The sequence below is a fragment of the Mya arenaria genome, chromosome 1 (assembly GCF_026914265.1).
Source record: "Mya arenaria isolate MELC-2E11 chromosome 1, ASM2691426v1".
NCBI classification, from domain to species: Eukaryota; Metazoa; Mollusca; class Bivalvia; order Myida; family Myidae; genus Mya; species Mya arenaria.
This window is the reverse complement of record NC_069122.1, coordinates 58,149,735-58,170,067: the sequence shown is the minus strand read 5'-3', so window position 1 is coordinate 58,170,067 and position 20,333 is coordinate 58,149,735. Positions and strand designations below refer to the sequence as shown.

At 35.3% G+C, this 20,333-nt stretch overlaps 1 protein-coding gene across 4 annotated transcripts in view; it reads right to left on the bottom strand.

The window, feature by feature from the left end:
- LOC128235116 (uncharacterized) overlaps window positions 1-20,333 on the bottom strand; it is a 49,712-nt gene that overhangs the window by 15,979 nt on the left and 13,400 nt on the right. For all 4 annotated transcript variants that reach the window (XM_052949856.1, XM_052949873.1, XM_052949866.1 and 1 more), the window contains 10 exons: window positions 19,135-19,191; window positions 18,392-18,551; window positions 17,179-17,266; window positions 16,207-16,353; window positions 15,042-15,174; window positions 11,994-12,131; window positions 11,214-11,388; window positions 10,789-10,909; window positions 6,230-6,356; window positions 1,930-1,982 (listed from right to left, as the gene is read on the bottom strand). In XM_052949856.1, the coding sequence (XP_052805816.1) occupies window positions 1,930-1,982; window positions 6,230-6,356; window positions 10,789-10,909; window positions 11,214-11,388; window positions 11,994-12,131; window positions 15,042-15,174; window positions 16,207-16,353; window positions 17,179-17,266; window positions 18,392-18,551; window positions 19,135-19,156 (1,164 nt within the window). In that variant the 5' untranslated portion in view covers window positions 19,157-19,191. The remainder of the gene's footprint in view (window positions 1-1,929; window positions 1,983-6,229; window positions 6,357-10,788; window positions 10,910-11,213; window positions 11,389-11,993; window positions 12,132-15,041; window positions 15,175-16,206; window positions 16,354-17,178; window positions 17,267-18,391; window positions 18,552-19,134; window positions 19,192-20,333) is intronic.

The window sequence follows — 20,333 nt, the reverse complement described above, 5'->3', positions numbered from 1 at the left end:
AGTAACAGTGACCTTGATCCCACCGTCTTTGAAAAAAATCTCAATCTAGCTCTTCACATAAGCTACCTAAACAAAAAGTTTTGTCACTATCCATCAATACTAACAAAGTTATTGAGTGGAAACCAATATTCTATTAAGCTAACAGGGACCTTGACCTTGACCCGTTCCCCCTCTTTTAAAAGCTTACTCTTCACATAAGCTATGAGGAAACCAATATTTTCAAGATTTTATTTTTAGTAACAGTGACCTTGACCCCATTCCCCTTTATTTAAAGCTAGCTCTTCACATAAGCTACCTTCACACCAAGTTTCATAACTATCCATCAATCCTAACTAATGTTAATGGTTGGAAACTGTTGTTTGACATCTGCCTGCCCAATGTCATCCTCATTCTAATTACCCAGTTTTCACTTTTAAAAAGACACTGTTAATATCATATCAAATTCGACGTCTTCAATCAGATTTTTTTTCAAATTGCAGCCAGTACTGTCAATGTTCTTTCTGTGATGGCACATCAATTTCAGTAATATGGCACACCAACTCCAGTTATGATGTGTACTACCAGTGTCGCTTAGTTAATAGCATGTTATGACTCATCCTATTTCTTAGTTGAAGTCATTCATTAATATTACACACCAGCATTCTAGATGCGGTTGCTTTCAGGAACTTTTGCACCATGTTTTTCAAATAAAAAAAATAGAAGAAAACAAGAGCTGTCACAGTATGTGACAAATGCCCCCGAATGTGACATTGCCCTACGAACAAGGTCAGTACATGAAAAGTTGATCTTGCCTTTATGTGTCAAATACATATGGCAAGTTATGTTAAATTTCCTCTGAACATAAAAAATACCACCCATACTTGACAACCTAGACTGTTATGTCCTTATATTCAGAATTCCCTTGTGAATAAACACTTAGTGTATCTTTCACCTTAGCGGTAGGGACATGGGTCTTGCACAGGACACGTCAGGGACATGGGTCTTGCACAGGACACGTCGTCTTCGGATGTGGAACACATGTAGCAAGTTCTTTTAAAATCTGTCCTTACAAGGGAAAGTTACAGCCCAGACACGACAACCTATACCCTATGTCCTTGTATGCAGCACTCCATTGTAAATAAACACTAAGTGTGACCTTGACCTTTGAGGTAGGGACACGGGTTTTGCACGCGACACGTTGTCTTGGTATGTGGAACACCGGTGGCAAGCTATTTTAAAATCTGTCCATACAAGAGAAAGTAACAGCCCGGACGCGACAACCTATACTCTATGTCCTTATATGCAGCACTCCATTGTGAATAAACACTAAGTGTGACCTTGACCTTTGAGGTAGGGACACGGGTTTTGCAAACGACATGTCGTCTTGGTATGTGGAACACATTTGGCAAGTTATTTTAAAAACTGTCCATACAAGGGAAAGTTACAGAGCCGGACGAACGGACGGACGGACAGACGGACGGAAGGACGGTGCGATTTTAATATGACCACCTTCGGGGGCATAAAAAAGCATGCTGTTATTATAGCGCTAAAACACTGAAGCAAAAAGATGTGCCATGCTCAAGTTGTATGCTACAACACATAATAGAACAAGGTCAACATTGATGGAAATGATGTAAAAACAATAATAATTATACAGAAATAGTGATAATGTTTGCATTATCAAAATCGTGATGATAATGAATACAACATTGTCAGTCTCGGCCGCTCACTCATATATAGTTTTAATAAATGCACATATTAATATTTTTGACTGTGTATTATATTCAAATCATGAAAAATTGTTTAAATTACACTTATTAAGATACTATGTTAAATTCCCAAAATACGGTGACGTAAATCTGATAATAATTAAATGTGTCCTTGTACAACTTAGTGAGCTAGCAAGCATCATTAGAACATTCCAGAAAGGAAACCCTACAGGTGACATACCTCTCCAAAAAGGGGTACATCTTTTCTTGACATCAAAAATCTGTCATCACACTCTGAAAATTCAAAAAGTTTTATAAAATGGACTTTTTATTCAGCTGAAGAAAAAATAGCTTCTCACAACAACTCTAAAACAAGAGCTGTCGTAAGACAGCACGCTCGACTTTGCCGCTTTGACTTAGAAGTGAATACAATAACAATGTAATATTACCACGTTAGGTCTATTTATGTCAAACCAAACTAAAATTATTCAATATATAAGGTGACTTTGATGAAGCCCTCCCACCACCCGAAAAATGACGCAAGTCATTCAAATAACTTGATTTCCCATTATGAAAATGTGGTAAAGAATATACAAATATGCCTTTCAAAAGAAATTAAAATGAAATTTAAAAAAAAAATAAAATAATAATTAAAAAAATCAAGGGCCATATAGTATAGCCCTCCTTGTTTTACCTTGGTAAAAAACTGGTTAAGAATGTAAAAATGTGCCTGTCAATAGAAATTAAAAAAACAAGAGCTGTCATAGTATGTGACGAATGCCCCCGAATGTGACATTGACCTACGAACAAAGTCAGTACATGAAAAGTTGATCTTGCCTTTACGTGTCAAATACATATGGCAAGTTATTTTAAATTGCCTTTGAACATAAAAAAATACCACCCATACTTGACAACCTACACTGTTATGTCCTTATATATGCAGCATTCCATTGTGAATAAACACCCAAGTGTGACCTTGACCTTTGAGATAGGGACACGGGTCTGTCATGCGCCACGTCGTCTTGGTATGTGGAACACATGTGGCAAGTTATTTTAAAATCTGTCCATACAAGGGAAAGTTACAGCCCGGACACGACAACTTATACTCTTTGTCCTTATATGCAGCACTAGCTCTGTTGTGAATAAACACCTAAGTGTGACCTTGACTTTAGAGGTAGGGACACGGGTCTTGCACGCGACACGTCGTCTTGGTATGTGGAACACATGTGGCAAGTTATTTTAAAATCTGTCCTTACAAGGGAAAGTTACAGCACGGACATGACAACCTATACTCTATGTCCTTATATGCAGCACTCCATTGTGAATAAACACTAAGTGTGACCTTGACCTTTGAGGTAGGGACACGGGTCTTGCATGCGACACGTTGTCTTGGTATGTGGAACACATGTGGCAAGTTATTTTAAAATCTGTCCATACAAGGGTAAGTTACAGCCCGGACACGACAACTTATACTCTATGTCCTTATATGCAGCACTCCATTGTGAACAAACACTATGTGTGACCTTGACCTTTGAGCCAGGAACACGGGTCTTGCACGCGACACGTTGTCTTGGTATGTGGAACACATGTGGCAAGTTATTTTAAAATCTGTCCATACAAGAGAAAGTTACAGCCCGGACACGACAACCTATACTCTATGTCCTTATATGCAGCACTCCATTGAGAATAAACACTAAATGTGACCTTGACCTTTGAGGTAGGGACACGGGTCTTGCACGCAACACGTCGTCTTGGCATGTGGAACACATGTGGCAAGTTATTTTAAAATCTGTCCATACAAGGGAAAGTTACAGCCCGGACACGACAACCTATACTCTATGTCCTTATATGCAGCACTCCATTGTGAATAAACACTAAGTGTGACCTTGACCTTTGAGGTAGGGACACGGGTCTTGCACGCGACACGTCACCTTGGTATGTGTAACACATGTGGCAAGTTATTTTAAAATCTGTCCATACAAGGGAAAGTTACAGCCCGGACACAACAACTTATTCTATGTCCTTATATGCTGCAATAGCACTGTTGTGAATAAACAGTAAGTGTGACCTTGACCTTTGAGGTAGGGACACGGGTTTTGCACGTGACACGTCATCTTGGTATGTGGAACACATGTGGCAAGTTATTTTAAAATCTGTCCATACAAGGGAAAGTAACAGCCCGGCCACGACAACCTATACTCTATGTCCTTATATGCAGCACTCCATTGTGAATAAACACTAAGTGTGATCTTGACTTTAGAGGAAGGGACACGGGTCTTGCACGTGACACGTCATCTTGGTATGTGGAATACATGTGGCAAGTTATTTTAAAATCTGTCCATACAAGGGAATGTTACAGCCCGGACACGACAACCTATACTCTATGTCCTTATATGCAGCACTCCATTGTGAATAAACACTAAGTGTGACCTTGACCTTTGAGGTAGGGACACGGGTCTTGCATGCGACACGTGGTCTTGGTATGTGGAAGATATGTGGCAAGTTATTTTAAAATCTGTCCATACAAGGGAAAGTTACAGCCCGGACACGACAACCTATACTCTATGTCCTTATATGCAGCACTCCATTGTGAATAAACACTAAGTGTGACCTTGACCTTTGAGGTAGGGACACGGGTCTTGCATGCGACACGTCATCTTGGTATGTGTTACACATGTGGCAAGTTATTTTAAAATCTTTCACTACAAGAGAAAGTTACAGCACGGACGCGACAACCTATACTCTATGTCCTTATATGCAGCACTCCATTGTGAATAAACACTAAGTGTGACCTTGACCTTTGAGGTAGGGACATGAGCCTTGCACGCCACACGTCGTCTTGGTATGTGGAACACATGTGGCAAGTTATTTTAAAATCTGTCCATACAAGGGAAAGTTACAGAGCCGGCCGGCCGGACGGACGGACAGACGGTGCGATTTTAATATGCCCACCTTCGGGGGCATAAATATATATATATATAAATTTTCCAGGGACACAGTTTGTATTTAGGGTTAAAATGGAGTTATGTTTCTTGTTGTAAGATGGTCGTTAATAATTTTGAATTTTATGAAGTGCACTGAATGAAGGTATATAAGTTTTTTTTATTAAAATCCCAACTTGCCTTTAACTTTTACTTGCCTAAAACTTTAACCTAAGTTAATCTGGGGCCATAACTTGTATTAAGGATATGGAGTTATCTAACCTCATTATGTAATGGCTCTGAACAACTGTGTGAAGTATTAAGTCAATTATATGAATGGTATTGGAGTTTTAAGTGAAAATCCAAACTTGCCCTAAAACTTTAACCTGCCCTAAAACTTTAACCTAAGTCAATCAGGGGCCATAACTTGTATTAAGGATAATATGGAGTTATGTAACGTCATTGTGTGATGGTCCTGAACAACTGTGTGAAGTATTAAGTGATTGAACAAAGGGTATAGCAGTTATTTATAAATATCCAAACCTGCCCTAAAACTTTAACCTAAGTTTCATAGCCAATCAGGGGCCATAATCTGTGTAAAGAATAATAAGGAGTTATCTAATCTCATCATGTGATGGCCCTGAACAACTGTGTGAAGTATTAACTCAATTGAATGAAAGGTATAGGACTTGTAAGTGAAAATCCCAACTTGCCCTAAAACTTTAACCGGACGCCGACGCGAGTAGTATAGCCCACCTATTCTTCGAATAGTCAAGCTAACAATACATATAATATGGGGTTTATACACCTTTTTGAGGTTGTTACCATCTGCGTGTGAGGGCTTTTGATGGTAACTACCTCAAAAAGGTTTTTGTATAAAAATTTGCATTTTTGACCCAAATTTTGACAAGAAACCAAGTCATTCATAGTCAATAGTAATGATGTGGGCCCTGACAGTGTGCATGTAAAACAAAAAAGCCAGTTGTTAATGGCACATGAATTTACTAAATAATGCACGTTATCTACAGAAAATGCCCCGTTTTTGCTTGTTGAGTGACAAGTCCAGAAAATGCCAATTTTGGCTTATAAAAGGACCATAACTCTGGTATTTCTAAGTGCAGCAGGAAACAAGACCCAAGGCACACTACTTAATCATGATATTACCATTCCACTTAGGTTTTTTCACTCAAGGTTATATAGTTTTGGAGTTTTGAGCTACGCATTTTCCAGAAATGTCATTTTTTGCTAATTCAAAGGCCATCACTCTTGTTAAACTAAGCACAGCGGGAAATGAAGCCCGAGGAGCACAACTACATCGCCTTATTAACATTCCCCTAGGATTTCATGGCCCTAGGTAATATGGTTTTGAAGTTTTGAGTCACAAGTTTGCACAATAACTACAGAATCACGAACTCAAGGATTAGCCGACTGACAGACAGACAGACACATGAACAGAAAAGGGCAAATCTATATACCCCACTCCCCCATTTTTGAGCGGGAATCAAAATGTCATGTCTATCACAAGTCAACTTGGTGAATATTTGTGCAAAAATATTTTAAATTCATTCAAACAGAACTTGCCAGATTTGATATTTCAGTAGAAACAAAATAATCTTATACCATTCATCTGCTTTAAAGCATCTTGTGCTGACAGTCTTTGTTCAACACATTGTGTCATGCCCAATAAGATGTCTTTCATCACACTTTCTCCCTTTTCCCCAAGCTCAAGTTTTCCAGCCTTAGCTCTCTGAAACAGATAAAAGATTATACAAACAAGAGCACCACAAGGGGCTGTAAATGCTTATAAAATCAAGTGTGTAACAAAACAAACAAGGCTATAGTTGGAAGTTGTTCTTTTAAACTACCAGTTACATATAGATATGGCAGTTGGTGGTTGAGAGAAGCATGATCAACTTTAGGAGAGAAGTGATCTTGACAATGCACAATAAAAAAACAGACACAAACAAAATAGAGAGTAGTGCAAATTTTGCCTATGCAAAAGCAGGGAAAATATAAAGAACATGCTCCAGACAAAACAAATAAGTATAACAAAAGCTGTCGTAGGACAGCGGACTTGACTATACGCCACTTTGTCTTAGAAATGAATACAATTATGATGTCATATTTGCCTGTCAAAAGCAATAAAAAAGTCAAATTAAAAAAGTAAAAAAGAAAAGCTGCATACTTCAGCCTTCATTATGAGATTCAGTTTGAACTGTTTTTTACTATTCTAAGTAACAGTGAAGTGGACCTTGGCTCTAGGAGCAATCCAAATGCAATCCCATGGGGTCCTCAATAAACTTTTCCTGCATACCAATTTTGGTCACAATATGTCAACTCTAACTTAGGTTATTCAGTTACAACCGAATTACTATTTTTAGTAACAGTGACCTTGACCCTAGAGGCCAAAACTGCAATCCCATGAAAGGTCTATATTAACTCTTCCTACTTACCAAGTTTGGTCACAATTTGTCTATCCAAACTAAAGTTACAAGTCCTATATACCAAGTTTGGTCACAATTTGCCAACCCTGACTGAAATTATGACCTTGACAATGACCCTTCGGGCCTAAAACACAAACCCATGAAAGTTATATATAAACTCTTCCTATATACCAAGATTGGTCGAAATATGTTAACACAAACAAAAACAAAAATGATGTACAAACCTTTTTTTCTATTTTAAGTAACAATGTTCTTGACCAAGACTCTAGGGGCTCCAAACACATTTCCATCAATGGCCTCCGTAAACTTTATACCAAATTTGGTCACTATATGTCAAACTTATCTAAAATTATTCAATACCATAGGAGAGTTTGATGCCAGCATTCCACCAGCCCGCCTGAACAACGACGTAAGTCATTCTAATAACCACATTTCACTCTGTGAACACCTTGTTAAAAATATAAAAACTAGCAAGTCAAAAGTAATAAAAAATATAAAAAATTCAATCAAGGGACATAATTTGTAATTAGGGTTAATATGGAGTTTTATTAATCAACTGTTACATATTTGATGAGATACAGAGACAATTGCGGTATCAATACCAGACAATTGAAGACAACATATGCCAGAATTCGCTCAATATCTACCAAACTCGGCCAATATCAACAAAACTCGCCTAATATGAGTTTCCTCCGTTTTGATTGGTTACAAAACTCGCCTAATATAGGATTTGAGAAATGGGCCATTTCCATTGGCTGTTGAAACTCGCCTTACATGAAAAATATGCTGGAAATTATTTTTAAAGGTAGCCATTTTGTTTTCCGTTTTCCGACTGTTATGAAATTTTTGTGCTTCGTATAACTTTATTTGGAATACTTGAACCTATTGAATGATTGCACCACTTTGTACGGTTTGATATAACAGTTGTATTTAACCGGTGGGTGGATTTTACAACTATTGGATAACAAAGGTGAAACATTTGACACTTTGGCAAACGATTTACAAAATTAAGACGAAAAGACATGTTCCTTACAATGTACAGTGTTTTATTCATAAGTATGTGCAATATCACTATAAGGGTGCATGTCAAAATCAGCAAAGTCAAGTCTAGAAAAGCAGACACCGTAAATGAATAAGGGATAAATACAGCTTCAATGTGAACTAAAGGTAAGTTATAAGAATGTTTTTAACCAAAACAGTAATAGTTAATTTCGGGCTCAGGCAAATACAGCTAACCTCGGACAAATAACTAGGCCAATATGAAATCACTAATTAATAACATTATAATGTAACCTAATTATTTGTTGCCTACTGTGTTAATTTTAAGTACGAAGGCCATTGAATGAAAAGTATTTGGTAACTGAGTAAAAACCCAAAATTGCCCAAAAACTTGAACCAACTTTTTAAGTCAATCAAGTGCCAAAATTTGCATTTAGGATCATATGGAGATATGTCACGTAGTTGTGTGATGACCATAAACAAATGTGTGCAGTTTTAAGTCAATTGAATGAAGGCTATAGATGTAATAAGTGAAAATCTTAACTTGCCCAAAGATTTGTACCCGACATAATGTGCCCTAAAACTTTAACCCAAGTTACTATTACAATCAGGGTCCATAATTTGTTTTTCAGATGAAATGGTGTAATGTAACCTTATTGTAAGATGGTCGTCAATAATTCTATTTAAGTATTAAAGCAATTGAATGTATAGAAGTTATTAGAAAAAACAACTTGCCCTAAAACTTTAACATGACACAATGTGCCATAACCCTTAAGCCTAAGTTTTCTTAGTCAATCAGGGGCCATAATTTGTATCTAGGAAAATATACAGTTATTTAACCTCATTGTGTAATGGGCTTGAAAAACTGTGTGAATATTGAGTGAATTGACAACTTGCCCTAAAACATTAACCAGACAACTACATGTGTGTATGCCGTGGCAGACGTCGATGCCTGGAGGAGTGGTATAGCCTCCTTATTCATCGAATCATCAAGCTAAAAATAATTAAATCAAAGGTATAGTTCTTATGTGTTTCACTACTCCCCAATAGGATCTGTGTGAATATAAAGTTTGAAGTCAAAATCTCAAAAACTTTTAGAGTTATGCTCCAAACAAAAAATAAGTATACCAATAAACAAAGGTCAGTAACTCTAATCAAACACAAAAGAGTAACAGTTCCTGTGTACTGTAATCCTCCTTAATAAGATGTGTTTGCAAATAAATAAAGTTTGAAGTCAGTACCTTAAAAACTTTTGGAGTTATGCTCAAGACAAACAAAGGATTTAATAAATAACTCTAAAATACCAACACATGGTTACTATGCACTGATTTTCTCTGTAGACGAAGTTTATAAGCAACATCTCAAAGAATTTTGAAGTTATGCTCTGGACAAATAATAAACATGAAAATGAACTTTGGGAAAAGATTCTTAAAAAGAGACCTGTGCACTGCTCTTCTCAATATAATCTAGGTGTATGTTAATGTTGAAGTCAATACCTCACAGACCTTTGGAGATATGCTCCATACATAAACAAAATATGCAAATATGCAAATAAACAAAGGGCAATAACTCAGAAAACATATGTCAGCCAGAGTGTTGGTTCCAATGTTTTGCACTTTTCCTCTATCTTTATATAAAGCTTGATTTCAATAACTCATAAACTTGGAGTTTGCACCAAACAAAATGTTTGAGATGCACACAAACACATTGGCTTATCATTTTATATCCCTGTCACCTTTAGCAGGGTACAAAAGGTAAAAGGGGGAGATAATTCAGCTATAACTGAAGTTAAAATCATAGTCCTTGCACACAGCATTTGTGCATAATGGTCTTTGCCTATGATTTAAGTTCCATTGAAATCCCATCAATAGTTTTGCCTCGGACAAGGGTGAGACAAGCAGACATGGAAGAACTGACAGAAAACGGACGGAGGTAACAGTGACCTGCGGAGAGCATAATAATAGGCATATTGATAATCCAATTTGATACTAATTTCAAACTTGTACTTTGACAAACAGACTTAGAAATATATAAGGGTCATTTACAGACCAAGATAAATGTGTATAAAAAGCTTGGCAAAACTTTAAGTCACACATTGACAATGCTTGACAAAGTTATACTATGTGAGTCAGACATGCTTCACATGTGACAAATAAAAGAGTCAGTTAGATAAATAATTTCATTTATATATAAAAACAGGCCTTCGAGCAGCCACTAACAAAAAAGTAGGAAAAAAGAAGGAGGTTTTTTGACAGAAAAGAAGGAAATAGTAGGAATATTTTTTACAAAAAAGTAGGAAAAGAAGGAATATTTTTGGTTAAATATGTAATAATTAATGGTTATTAACTTACCTAGAGGAGATGTTTTTAATGCAAAATCATACCATTCTATATGCCACATTGAATATTTTAGTGAATGATGCTTGGTCGGTTTCTGTTACTGAACTGTGTATTATAAAAGATGATGCATGTCAAATTGGAACATGTTGCCACACCTTTCAACAACAGAAACCAGCCAGTTTGACATCTTTTGTTCATTTTCTGCAAATAAAACTAGCACATTGATCAAACTTTAATATTTATGCGGACTTTATTTTCAAAAAAGAAGGAATAGTAAGAGTTTTTTAGAAAAAAGTAGGAAAAAGTAGGAAGCTGTTAAACAGTAGGAAAAAGTAGGAAAAGTAGGAAAAAGTAGGAACGCTGGAAGGCCTGTAACAACCATGCTCATATATTTTACCTTCATAATGAATTCAAAACGATCCGTGTCTCGAGATGCATGCATTCCAGCAGAGAGACATATCCATAGGAGAGCCAACATGAAGACATCTGATTTACTATCCATGTATTCATGCGACGGACTAAAAACAGTTAAAAGAAACTATTTTTCTACTTTTAGTAACAACCATTATCGACTGACCATTAATGCAAAATCCAATCCTTCTTAAAAAAATTCATATTTGATTAAAATATGATTCATATATCATCAAATGGCAATATATGTCTTAAAACAGACAGCAATTTGCAGTCAAGAAAGTAACAATAAGTAAAATATGTTTTTCTTAAAGAAAACAATAATACATGACAGAACAGGAAGAAAAGGTACACAAGTTTTATTATTCAATAAGATTGGGTTCTGGAACATTCATAAGATACTCAGCTTACCTATTTATTTGCGACTGTATGAAACGACAGATTTCAGGTGAGGAACACTCTGGAAATCTGATGAGCTTCTTCTTGTACCATTCATCGGAAGGTATCTTGTTTCCAGCAAATATAGCAAGGGAGAAATCCACAAACTTTAGCTGAGAACCATTTTCTGCCACAAACACTGACCACGCTGAAAAAACACATAAAAAATGAACATTAATGCTTTCCTTTCAAATTCAACATTAAGAGAATGACTATAATTGAAACAATCATAATTTGAAACAAACTTAAAAGAGGCACAGTGTTAATGCAACAAGTCCAGTAGAAAACGTAATGCCATTTGAGAAACAAATGGTCAGATGATGCCTAGTAGTGCAAGTTGAAGCCATTTCCCAATGGTACAATTTAATCCAGGTTGATAGTGGATAGCTGAGCAAGAACGCATCAAAGCTATCCCTAAAGCTGCTGTGCTTTTTCTTAGTTGAACAAGGGGGCATAACGCAACAATTACTAAAGGCAGTGCTATGGACATTGTTATACTTGAGTATATTGTCTGTCTGCGGAAGCATGAACTGTACCAAGTTTCATTTGAAGATATTGACATATTTGGAGTTATGGCCAAGTTTAAAATATTGCATGACATCAATGCCAAAGATTTGAAAAACAAACAAGCAGAAATAAAGGTAAAGGGCACATAACTCATGTTTTGCCGTCTCTCCCAAATAAAATTTCAGGCACTAATACAATGCATGATGATCACTTGTACCATACTGCATAACAATCTGAATGACTTACGATTGATATACTGGAAGCATATTCCTTTCCGTTCTAACTCACTTCCAAACCGTAAACACTGCTTTAAAAAATCAACATTTTCTTTGTCAGAAAGCTTTCCTGGCATGTGTGAGCTTTTCAATTCTGCAACAGTTACACCTGAAAATAACAAGCAAATTCTTTGAATTAATACCACCACCTGATTAGGCAAAGTAGAGGGAATGGAAATCAAGTGTTGAGAAAATATTTCCACTGAAACATAAAAAAATGTTTAGTGATGGACTCTTATGAACATTTGGATTTGAGATGAAAGTTTGTTTGCAGCTGCTTGAAAAAAAAAGATTATTATATATGGTGTAGCATTTAGATTTGACCTAGTAACCGAGTTTTGGACCCCATATTACCAAGTTTTAAACTAATATAATATTTCATCAATGCCAGATTGGACAAGTAATATTGCAAAACTATAGCCTCCCGAGTGTTAACAAGGTTTCTTCTAATATTTGACCTATTGATCTAGTTTTTTTAACCCCATATGACCTTGTTTTAAGCTAATTTCATCAAGGCAAAATATTCTGATAAGTATCATGAAGATTTGAGCGGATCACTCTGTAAAACTATTTTGAAATCTATCCAAAGGTGTATGAGGAGTAGATTTTTAAGTTTTTCCTTTGGTTACAAGGCAACCAGTTCTACATGGAACCATTTCTGTCAAAGGAATACGGCAGAGGACCATCCAAAGCACATTCCTGTGAATGGTGGTCCAAGAGGAGTTGTTTGAAGGACAAGGCAGTCCAAAGGACAGCTATATCCTCCGCCTTTTTTTCAGTATATTTTCTTTTTCTCGCAACCTGACTGGTAGGTTGAATCTGACCAAATTTGTACACAACCACTGTTCAAGAGTGGGAATATAGAAAATACAAGTTGAAACCTTTAATATTCTTGGATATTTGAACATATTATAAAAGGGTATGTGTTAAAGTTATTCATATTGTGTGTAGTGTAGGTAAGATCAATGTCAAGGTTATTTTGGCTAAAAAAAAAGGAAAATGAGCCCTTGATTTATAACATAGATGAAATAGCAAGCTTTAAGTATTTCCGATAAAGTGATACATCTACATGTATATTGTTTATTGTTTTACTGCTTTTGCAGAGTAAACACATGTTATAAATATATTATCACATTTGTCTCCATTGTTTTTTAAATATATTTTAAGTATCAATATGTGCAACTTGTTCAACACTTTCATTTAACATTTATATCTTATCCTCTATCTAGCATTGTCATAATATGGACCTGAAGCTTCATGATGGATTACTTGCACAAATTGAAATTGGTTCGAGTTCTTGGATCAAATTCAGTTATTTTTGCTTAAAGTACATGAAATGTATGAGGTCAATAAATCCAGTATGAATTGACATGTCTACACTGCTAAATGTAAAAAGCCTGGACACAAGCACATATACTAGGACCTTTTCATGTCAGATGTGGCCTTCACCTTTGAGTTATTGACCTGGGTCAAGGTCACTGCACATCGTCTCAATAAGGACAACATTTGTACCAAGTAATACGGTAATCCATCAATGCAAAAGTAAGCTATAAGTTGGACATGGCATGTGTACTCTGACTTTTAAATGTCTCATGTGACCTTGACCTTTGTGGTATGGACCCGAGTAATGGTCACAGCACATTGTCTCAAGAGGACAACATTTGTACCAAGTAATATGGTAATCCATAAATGCATAATTAAGTTATAGCGCGGAAACGAGCATGTGTACTCTGACCTTTAAATGTCTCATGTGACCTTGACCTTTGAGGTATGGATCCAGGTCAAGGTCACTGCACAATGTCTTAATGAGGACAACATTTGTAACAAGTAATATGGTAATCCATCAATGCATAAGTAAGTTATAGCCCGGACATGAAATGTTACAGACAGACAGACGGACGGATGGACGAACGGACAGACTGACAGATGGACGATGTGCATTCCTATAATCCCCTCCCCACTTTGTGACGGGGGATTAAAATAGTGACAACAGACAGATGACGGAGGAAGACTGACAGTCCCCTATCCCAATAGCTTACCGTTGAGCACTATGTGCTTAGGTGAGCTACAAAAGGGCAATTTCTCTCTTATTAAATGACATGATGTATTATGGTTTTTGTACACAGTCTTTCCTCTCATTGAGGGTTTCCATTGTTTGAAGTTTAATAAGATTCTATCTAATAATGTTCTTGGCAAAAGTTTCTTGAAAATCTTATAATGGTTCTTTCGTCAAGATACAGGTTTAGTCCGGACGGATGGACATGCTGTAACAGATATATATACTGCCATTTTGTCCGTTATGTCTCACTAACCACCCACGGGCACGAAAAAAATACATTCACTAGAAGGGCTTAACCTTCAATGTTTGTTTCCATACCTTGAACTGCCAATGTGCAATCTATAAAGGCCTATCTGTCAAACCATACCACTGGTTTCATATCCATTTTATCAAAACAAAAGCTATTATTTAGGTTAATCAGGCACTTTTTGTGAGTAATGTAAATTTTATCTTTCTGCATTTACAAAGAAAAAGGTCTTATCACCTTAAAGGGACTAGACACCAGATGATACCATTGCAAGAAAAAAAAGAATAGGCAAAAAAAAATTGATATCGTTGTGTACAAGGCATTTAATCTAACTAACTGATGTATCACATCACTTATGACACTTACATGTGTCTTTGTGTATTTTTCTGATTTAAATTTTACTGGATTTATCTACCACAGTTAATTTAAAAAATGTCAGTATATGTAAGTAACTATACTTACCATGTGACTTTCACATCCCAAATATACTCTTTAAACTGGGAAACCATTATGTGCTATTTTTAAATGGGTAAACTCAGATGAGACAGCAACAAAGTATTCTTTTAATCAAGTAAAATGATGTATTATCAGCCTCATCTAAGCTCATATTGATTTTCCTAGGCTTGTTTTGAGGAGATACTATATTTGCCTATTTTTGGGACCATCTGGTGTTTAGTTCCTTATAGTAAGATTTAATCTGGTAAAAAATATACCTTCGAAATTCCAAAACAGTTCCACCCAATCCTGACTTGTCATTATGCCCAAAAGCTCGGGAATTTCTTTGCATGTCCCTTGCATTGACAGAATGGCTTCCAGTGTGTCACTGCCAAATTCTTTTTTTTTTATCTGTAATTTGAAACAAAGAAATATTGTCTATAGATCGCGATTATAATTGGCTTAAAGTGACACTCTTATTCAAAATCAATACATACACATATATAAAAAACATATATTTTGAGTGATAACATTTAACTACTTTATACTAAATAATTAATGCATTTATGGAAAATATTAATTTCTGATAACAAGATTGTAACTGTGCATTTAATAGCAGAAAGTGCAAAAATATAAATATCATTGGTAAATGCTTAAAGATTTTCTGTGGTCTACTATAGTCTCATAATGTAGAAATACCAGGTTTTAAGCTCATTTCTTTCAAATTAAACTTGGTATCCTTTATAAGAACCATACTTTTCAACATTTTTTCATGTGGTATGCAATGGCGCAGTCCAAAGGACTCCACCCATTTTGGGACTCCACCAACATTTTGAACTGCGCCATTGCATACCATACCCCAATAAAATGCAACATGTCGAATTTTAATACTTATATTAAACACCACGATAACGGACCAAAAACACACATTTTATGCAATAATACGTATTATTGCATACAATGGGTGTTTTCAGCCCCATTGCATACCATACCCCAATATAATGCAACATGTCAAATTTTAATCCTTAAATATATACCTTTTCCTAGCAAACACAAAGGTTTGCCCTAAAAATGCGAGTGAGTGTCTGGTTTTGCGAGTTGAAAATTTAAGTACTTGCAAAAAAATGTGAGTATCAAAAAAAAATTAAATTCGAACCCTGAAACATTTGATAAAAAAGAGGGCTTGGCTGTGAATGTTATTTTTCAGTGGAAAAAGGGCATATTCAACAATTATTACTGCCACTGTACACATGCATATTGCCTCTGGCAACATGTGTACAAAGCTTCATTTGAATATCTTGAACATATTTTGAGGTATGACTAACTTCAGGTTCAAGTTTTGCCACTGCACCGCCAACATGGCCCCTGACAACAACACCAAGGCAATGACAATTCATCAACTATTTTCTTTGCACTACAGATGAGCTTATAAAACTAACTTACCCTTTGCCTAGTGAACTTTTGTTGGGAACGATTGTCAGAACAAGTTTCCATCATTGTTCTATCAATTTTTCTGATAACCTGGTAGTGTTCATTCTCAATGTAGTTTGAGGTTTCAGTTGAAATAACTATGGGAAACTTGTCCAATTTCTGTAATACAAACACTTTTAATATATTCAGTGATATCTGATTCTAAATAAGTTATCTGAATGAAACTTTCATTTCAAGGAAAATCAACATTCCTTTGATTTAAAAAAACACATATATATATTGTTGTAATCCGGATTTGTTTTATTCCAAGTTGGTTTAGCAGAAGAAACCAATGATTCTGGATACATCTAATTTCTCTAGCATGTTTACTTTTGTTAGCATTGTTCTTTATTTTATATTTTCTTTCGTTATTATTACTTTCTGAAATAAATACTGGCTAAACCAGACTATGAAAAAGCAAAAACCAGCCCTGTTGCTGTCCATGAAATAATCATGTTTGATGTATTTTTACCTAGTAAATTCTAATGCAATACTTATGGAGCTACATGCGACACAAAGTTTTCAGACTAATATTTACCAAGACAAGGGCCATAACCCAAGTGAAAGGCAACAACAAAGGCAGGTGCATAACAGCTCATGTATGAAGTTTTATGTCTGTGCAATACTTTTGGAGCTACATTTAACACAACAATTATCATACCATCAAGTCATGACATGATGAACGCAACTCCTATATCATTCTATCGGAGGACAAATTTTTAACAAAGAAAGGCAACTTTTTTTCTATTTGAAATTGGCGAACTAGGAATGCACTTAAATGTGCCAAAAAAAGTTCTTAAAACTGTTCCCTATACCTCAACAAAAATAATTTCACATACCTACTTTTCCATCCACAGCCTGCATAAAGGTTAGTCTCTTAACTACTGCTGAAAAGTTTGAAGACTCACTCTTTATTTCAACAAAAAATGATTTTGAATAACTTACCTTAAAGACACCTTTAGGTCCTTCAAAAGGTCCATTTTTTAGTAGTTGCCTCGCATCTTCATTAAAGTCTTTAAAGTGTGTGACTGTTCTGAAATGGGAAGTGGATCTTTTACACTAAAACATAAGTCCCTAGGGTTCCTTGTTTATTCAAAGTGATTTGACTTAATGACTGGGTAAGTCTCATAAAGGAGCATGACCTCCTCCTGTAACAGTTGAGTCTAAAGTGAACGGATAAAAAAAAAAAAATTGAAACTGGGCAATTTGTGGACCATTAACTGAAAAAAACATTTATAAAGGCTTCATTTTTTATCTGTACACAAGTCATATGTTTTGTTAGAGTTTAAGTTCTAAATGTCAAATGAGTTAAACATAATAATGCATTAAAATTTAAAAAAATGATAAAAATGCATCAATCTATGAATGGACCTATAATCAGCCCCTTTAAAGTGACTCGCTTATATTTTGGATAAAAAAATTGTTTTCTTATTCATGCATCCAAAAACACATCTTTTATCGTTATTTTACTCTATGCTGTCCATATTGCAGAAAAACATACAAGTATAAAAAAATATTGTGGTTTAAGTGGGTTGCAAACCTGAACTCCAGTAAAATCAAGAATAAGAAAACTAACGTCTTAATCACTAGGCCACCATGACTTATACAACAGAGATGGATATATTGACCTTTTAACAATACATTTATAACATCATGTGATAATGTCAATCAACTAATCACTCAACAACAAATGCTGAAACCCATCTTAAGGCTATTGAAAATTGTGGTCTTCAAATACAATATTTGAGCACATATCAAAATTTGATGAAGAGTCTGGGTTTCAGTATGTTAGTTTTAACATTTCTTATGATTTGCCAGACTTTATTTCATAATAAACATAGTGCATTAAACAAACCATGAGCGAGTCCCTTTAATGTTGAAACATTAGTTTAAGTGAGAACAAGACCTGAAAAAACTAATATTTAAAGTTGGGATGGCAAGGAGTACCTGAGAACTCAAGTACTCGATCTATCTTCCGAGTTCCTGAGTACATGCACGATACATACACGAACTTGTCTTTCCCAAAAACCTATTCATGTTTTTTGAGTACCGATAATAGAGTACCCATGTACTTGATCAGAAGATTTACAGAGTACTCGAAGAGCAATTATACTACTCGTTGCCATCCCTAATTTAAAGCAGGTCTGTTAAAGCTTACCCAGACAACACAACTGTTTTGTGACCTTGCAGTTCTTCCAAATAAGGCATTTGCTCCATCCTTGAAGAACAGGCAATGTCATTATGAGAGGCAAAGATATCATCATCCATATAATCCATCCCCAGCGATTTGAAATTAGGCAAACTACTGGTGGACATGGCTGAAAATAGAAACATAAAGAAAAGCATATTTTAGCTGCAGTCTTTGTTACAAGAGTTTTCACACTAGTTTAGTATGTAAATTAAAAGAAAAAATGTCATGCATACAAGCCATATCCTTTTTTATCCTTAAGCGGGAGGAAAATTCCCCCAGAATTCCAACCCATCCCCTGGTCCCCCACTGGGTGATCCATATCCCTTTTTTTTACAAGCTCAAGGTCAACAGTGGAAAGCATCCATATTATTATAAGTGTAAAATTCCATGAAGGAACATGATGACTAAGTCTTAATATTATTGTAATAAGAGTTTGTTTCTGTATTTTTTCTTTATTATAAATGTAGATATTACACTAAATTTTGCTGCGAAAAAATCCCCTGGTGTAAGAAATATGTATGGAAGTATAATCATTAGTAAAGCATATTTCACAAGACATGTCAACCTGAAGAAAAACATGTTTCTGCTATTTAATACCAAAATTTTAATTTACAGTCTAATACAAAAGAAAAAGACTTGAGTTCTCTTTATAGCCTTGAATTTTTTTTTAAAAAGGCTTGTTTACGATAACCTAAAATGTATAATACTACCTTCTGAATCTTCTTCTGTCATTATGTCAACACAAGGCCTGACGGCAAGCTGTCACTCTGAAAACATATAGACTGGCATACATGAATTATTCTAAACAAAAGGATCACAGCAGCATTATAACTAAGGCATTTTATTATTTTTAACTTTAAGGGCCCTCTCTCTGACTCATACCAATATCAGCGTGTGTATACCACGTGAAAAATTGCATCACAAATGCTACATTGGAAGGCACTATTTGCCTATCAATAAAGACTTTAACCAAAGATAACTTTACTTTACTTTATTTCTTCACCATTTTAAATGAAACAAAGCCCGGTCTGCACTGCTAACAGAGCCCCGCATTCGGTCTTTAACCGAAATTTTCACAAAACCGCCGTCTGACAGAGCACTGTCAAAACATTTTTTTGGAAAACTGGTTTGTTGAAGTGTTTGATGAAACTAATCACCTTATCAAACTTTGGTAATAAAACGAAAGTGGGGCTCTTTAAGCGGCATAGATTGCCCTTTATGGTGTAGTAAAAGAAAAGTAATCTTTGATTTAAGTCTTTATTTCAAGCAAAATGTTGCCTTCCGGCGTAGCATATATGACATAATTTATCACGTGGTATACACACACTGAATATAGGTTTCATCAAGCTTTGAGAGCGGCCAATGAAGCAAAATGGTTTACAGCCCGTGTGTAAGATCATTCAAAAATTAACAACAGGACCCATTTCTTATCATGTGGTGTTTGTATTTACATGTTTATGAAAGTCAAAGTTTCCTTTTCGGGTAAAGAGATTACAGATACCAGTATGGTTTGAGTGATTTCTTTTGGAATTATATTCACCACTTTTTCCTTCCAAATTCAGTTTGTTTGTTTTTTACTTTGGGAAAAATACAAAATCATGATAAAACAGCAAATGTACATGTTTTTACTTTTTATGCATTCATTATGCTATAAAAGAGCAAGTCTTGTCAAGATTTGTTCATTTTTCAATACATTCATTGCTTTTTTATTCATTCACATGATCTTTATTCAATTAATTGAGAAATTTAAATGAATTTTTGCAAAAAAATGAACAATTTTTCGCTAGGGGAAACAGCCTTTTAATAGAGGGCAGTAAATTGCACCAAAAAAACACTGAATTACATCAAATTTTACCAATGGCATTTTTCTAAGAAAAATCAATAACTTTTATTATTATTCTCTATTATT